This window comes from Gekko japonicus, unplaced genomic scaffold (assembly GCF_001447785.1).
Source record: "Gekko japonicus isolate JY-2015 unplaced genomic scaffold, Gekko_japonicus_V1.1 scaffold174, whole genome shotgun sequence".
Lineage (NCBI taxonomy): Eukaryota > Metazoa > Chordata > Lepidosauria > Squamata > Gekkonidae > Gekko > Gekko japonicus.
The window spans coordinates 1322789-1328494 of NW_015177013.1; the positions used below are offsets into that span (position 1 = coordinate 1322789).

At 42.0% G+C, this 5706-nt stretch overlaps 1 protein-coding gene across 1 annotated transcript in view; it reads right to left on the bottom strand.

Annotated features, from left to right (window-relative positions):
* Positions 1 to 231: 231 nt before the first annotated feature.
* MSH2 (mutS homolog 2) overlaps positions 232 to 5706 on the bottom strand; it is a 96269-nt gene continuing 90794 nt past the window's right edge. Inside the window, exon 16 of the mRNA XM_015427676.1 lies at positions 232 to 1060. Coding sequence (XP_015283162.1) covers positions 890 to 1060 — 171 coding nt within the window. The 3' untranslated portion in view covers positions 232 to 889. The remainder of the gene's footprint in view (positions 1061 to 5706) is intronic.

Sequence of the window (5706 nt, forward strand, 5' to 3'; positions counted from 1 at the left end):
AAGTAACATCCAAAAATTATTTTTCCCAGCAAATCTTGACAAAAGTTTTTTATTCACTTTAAGGTAGCAATTTCAGAATTAGAATAATGCAGAATACGTTCAAAAGCCATGTGAAGTCACAGTCATAACATGAAATTCAGTCCTCTGGGAGACTGGTGTTCACAACAAATGAACGGCTTACCCTCATTAACATGAAATTCAGTCCTCTGGGAGACTCGTGCTACTCACTAAGGGCCAAATCAGGTGATACTGTGGGATCTGTGTCCAGAACTTTTCACCATTCCTAAAATGCATATAGCTCCAAGCCCTACGTACTTCTAACCACAAATGACGAAAATCCTCTGCTTTTTGTGTCTCTATGAAATTAGCACGTTTTAGCCAGAAAAATAGCTCACGGTTTTATTCAAAGTCATAAAACAGAGAACAGTGAGTGGAACAAATACCTCTATTTCAAAACCAAATGGAGGGGAAAAAGTTATTTTAGCAGTCAGAACAAAACATTACAAAGCATTATCAGGGTCCCACATCCCCTGGTCCAGAAAAAAGACATCTGCTTCTATTGAGGCAAGAACTATTGTCAGCGCATGGATGGTGCTGAAACATATACCTCTGGTCCATCTCCCAATCTAATTGTGTCTCTTCTTTCCTACTCTTGATCGGTCATTGTCTGCTGCTTCTTGCAGGGGCAAGGAAACGCACAGCATGATCTCCCATCTGGCCTTCTGCCTTTCTGAGTGTGACAGGAGAAAGTAGCAGAGGAGAAACAGGGGGGAGGGGAAAGAGCTGCAACTGGTGGTGGTGGTGGTGGTGGACTATGTCAGTCTGCTATGCCATGCAGTCTGCGCCTAAAAAGCTCAAGTTCAATGTCGTTTTGTACAGCCGTTTTATCTCATGAACGAACTGTAGCTCGGGAAATGATTTCATTCACAAAGCTGTTGTTCTTTGCCAAGATGTCCTCTTTGAGCTGCTTCAGCTTGACTCTGATTTGTTCCTCAGACATGTTTTTCAGTGGCATTGCATTCACTTTCGAAAGAAAATCCTGGATTATTTTTTCACCTTCCTGAAACGATTTTAAAAAAACCACTCAGTTTTTGATTTGTACATCCCACTCCACCACCCCAATTCTTTTACAGGACATTAACCACAGACTTTCAACACATGCAAGGAATATTACCACTCTGCCCTCCCCCTGAGGCAGCCCGGCCAAGTAGAGGAAATTTAATTTATCATACTAAATCAGTTTTTTCATTCTGTGACCCATTTTGCTTTGTTTTGAAATCTTAGTCAACGAACGAAAGCTGTGAAATTAGCAACTGCCCAGGTGACGTCTTCTATTCAAGCAGCATTGGCTTCCAAGCCTCATCACCGATAGGCATTTCATGTTCAATACCTGTCAGACTGCTAACACGTTCTTTAAACCGTGCAATTAAGCCAAAAGCCCGTTTCATCATCAGCTTCTAAATGGTACTAGCCACACCATGCAGACACACACATGCACAGCACCATGGTGCTATTCATAGCCATAACCAAGTCCCCCAGCATACAGAAAGATATGGGATTTCATATTAAGCCTACAAAATGAGGGGAAGGGCTCTCAAAAAAGACAGCAAGCACTCCCAAATCATCCTAGCAGAGAAAACCCAGATTCTGTCTGGTGACAGTCAAGCTGAAGAGAAGCCAGCAGTTTGTTCCCCTTCTGTTGTGCAGAGCCTGAGAAATTAAGGTTCCCCACCCCTAGGAAAAGTGTTGGAACAGCCTCCGTCAGAATGCTAAATAGTGAAGAGGTTGGCAGAAGAAGGAGCACAGCCCCTGCCTAACAAAGTCGGAGACCAACAATAAAAAACAAAAACAAAAGAAATCCAAAGACAACGATCAACAAAAAGGTGCCACTGGACTCAAACTTTGTTCTGCTGCTTCAGACCAATGTGGCTACCCAACTGAATCTCGCCCCTGCCTAGTTAAGTCTCCCCACAGTCCTGTGCAGTGTCAAGCATGTTTATTGGCAACTCTCCTGCACAAAAGAATCACATCTGTCAAATGGATTTTCCCTCCCATGTGATTCCTCACAGGTCACACACATCTAGATGCTGACTGCTAAGGCTGCAAGCAAAGACTGCTTTGCAAACGGAAGTCTGAGGACTTGCGCAAACCACTTGGTATTACACACAGAAACACAGAGTTTTGGCACTTGGTATTACACACAGAAACACAGAGGGTGAGTTTTATGTTTTTGCAGTTTTCTTCCAATCTGACTAGAAGCCCAGATCCATTTGTTCAGTGCGCTGAGAACGACTGGATCCAACTTTTTTTTGGAAGGAGTAGAACTGGCATTCACAGAGCAGGGTAAGCTCAGAAATACTTATGGATCCACCTTTGCTGTTTGAATTCAGGTACAGTGGTCAAGTGAGGCTTCTATAAACTGTTTGGTTCACGGCTCTCTCTTTTCTTAAGAGTCAGCCAACCTGGACACACTAATCCATGCTTCTGCAATCTAGCTATCGGACTCGACAATGGACTTTCCTTGGGGACACCTCAGAATCTACCAATGGTTCAGAATGCAGCAACCCAAGAACTGGCAGGGGCTAGTCCATGGGAACATATCTCAGATGTTTAAAACACCGGACGCTGGGTGTGAGTTTGTTTACAAATTCAAGGAGCTTTAAAGTCCTTTGTGACTTAGCATCCACTTATCTGAAAGACCATTTCTCTCCATCTGCTTCCCAAGCACCAACCACATTGTCCTGGTTGCCACATTGCTCGTTGTACCTCTGCTTAAGGTACCCAATTTGGCTTCTCCTACAGCCTGTTCCTTGTCTATAGTGGTTCCCACCTTGTGGAACAGGATCCCTGGGGGAGGAGAGAAGGATTCCATGTTCAGGATGCGCTGGAAGGCTGTTTTATTTGTAACTGGTTTTATAGGGTTTAAACTGCAGGCATTTCTTGAGGAGGGTTAATGTGGCTCTATTGTATTTTGTATGTTTTAAACTTTGGGATTATAAATCTGATCCACAAGGGAAGGACAGAATATTTTTAATATGACCATAATGTTTTATTTTATTTATTTATATTTACATTTATATCCCGCCCTCCCCGCCATTTGGCAGGGTCAGGGCGGCTAACAACATATATGAAAATACATTATCCATTAGCTTGCCTGCTTGTAGTTTCTAATACTTTGATTAACTGTTCACTAATAATTGGAATCGCTGTGGCTTTCCAGTGCAATTTCAGCAACTACTAAAATATTTAACAAAAGCAGTCTACAGGCCTCTTGATCACTCTTTTCTAAATAACCCAGCAACAGTCAAGGGATCAAGCTGCAAGTTTACACCTGTTGTTTGGATGACAATACATAAGATACAAGACCAAGAGGGTAGTGTGTAACGGCATCTATGCTACAGATGGAAGAAATCCTGCTTGATCTGCACCACATTTCCATCTGTTGATATTTTAAAAATTCGTATGAGCTTGTCTGGGGATAATTATGGAAGTTTACACTAATTTATATTGTGTTTCTCTCAAGGACAAACATAATGAACAGCTCCATTAATTGAATCTTCAACCATGTTTTTATCTGTAATTAAGGTCTACGTTCTTTTCCTGTGTGCATTTAAATAAGGAACAGAGTGGAAGGAATTTACAGCACCATAAGGAAAACAGGAGATGTTTAAAAAACAAGCATTCCCCCCCACACACACACACATTTTTGCTTTTGGACTACTAATGTTAGCACACACACCGCTCCAGAGTGCTGGTTCTGACCTTCAAAGCTTTATTACTTGCTGAGGCCTGCCTATCTGAGGGACTGGCTTACACTGCTGTTTCTTATAACTGGATTATTTTAAATGGTTTATTGTTTTGAGGAAAGGCGGAATATAAATGCTTCAACAATATAAACAAACAAATAAACATCTGTAACATCTGTTGCTTACTATAAGTCTGGTTTTTGTGAGCAGCCAAAAATGACGGGAAAAGGAGGATACAAGTGAAATGAAACGAATTTATTTACTTCATTTATAGTCTACCACCTTCCTTATTAAAACTCAAGAGAGATTCTAGAACTAGAAAACAATGCAAAAATAATCCAGGTTAATAATAAACAATGCAATGAAGTTAATCTTTCTAGCCCAAGCCTGGATTTCACTCTGAGGCTAGAATTACTAGAGGAGCAGCAGGATGTGGGCACAGAGTGGAATGACTACTGAAGATACCCCAAGCCTGTTGCAAGGGACAACTATCAAGCTTCATCTCCCATCCCCAGAAAGAACAGGCAGGTTTGACTGTTGCAGGTTTAGCTCCTTAGTTATTTTGTTGTTGTTCTTTTTTTAAGAAAGGTATTTTTATTGTTTTATGTTAGCTGCCTCAGGCAGACTCTAGAAAGTCTATATCAGTGGTAAAGCAGTAAATGTTTCCATGATTCAGTTCTAAGCCTAAAACAGTTGGCACTGAGAGTGATGCCTTCACTGCACTACAGTGGCCTGGCACAGCTTGCATAGGACATGCAAAAGAAAAGCAAAATGGCAGGATGAGACAAAGGAGGAAGGGTAAATTTCAGGAAACAGAACCAAGATGGGGTGTGGCTCAGTGGAAGTGAACCAAGAGAGAGGGTGTGGCTTTGCATGCAGAAGGTCCCAGGTTCAATCCCCAGCATTTCCAAGCAGTAGGTGATGTGAAAAACCTCTTTCTGAGACCATGGAGAGCTGCTACCAGTCTGAGTAGACAATTGTTTTATTAGATTTTTAAAGTCACCACTCACCCAAAAGGTCTCGTGGCGACTGACAATAATAATTCAGCTTTGCATGCCCTGTGGAAACAAGTCCGGCAGGACACAGGTGTCATCCAAGAGGGCATTCTACAGGGCGGGGGCCACAACTGAGAAGGCCCTTCCCCTGGTGACAGCTAACCAAGCCATCCTGGGGTCCGGCACCTGCAAGGAGCCCCTAGATGAAGACCAAAGGGAGCACATGGGGTTGCAACAGGAGAGACAGTCCCCTAGGTATGAGGGTCCCAGACAATGTTCCCTCTAAGCTCTACAGTGTTGTGAGCAGAAATTCTACCTCGTGAGCAAAAAAAACCCTAGTAGCATTAAAGTTGTGAGCGAGTCTACTTGTGAGCGAGTCTACATTTGACTATCATGTAAATTAGCTTTTAGAAGATTACTTCCATAACCTTGTAAAAATCTCAGAATGAATTCTTTTAAATATATTTTTAGAATAATACATACAAACATGAAATATAAACTACTAGCTGTATTACAAGTCATATGTATAACTTTACTTATATTTGCTTTTAAAATTTCATTTGACTATCGCATACCTTAGTTCTTCCTACTACCATAACCTTGTAAAAAGCTCAGAATGCATTCTTTTAGAACATATTTTAGGAAAGATTTAATCCTTAAACATTACAAGTGGAAACAGAATTACGTCAAATTCCATTTAAAAGGACACCAGAATCTGGCTGGGCAGTCTTGCAGACTTTTCAAAGAGACAGAGAGAGGAGAGAGGGATGGGAATGGATTTCCCTAAATGAAGCACAAAGAAAACCAAATCCCCTTCCTCCACCCCCCTCCCATGGGCTGAATCCTTTGCCCCTTCCTTCACCAGCATACAGGTGCTATGGTCCCCCCTAGCTGGGTGTGTGTATGTGTGGAGGACTAGGTTGCCAGATCCAGTTTGGGAAACTCCAGGAAGTTTCAGGATGGTG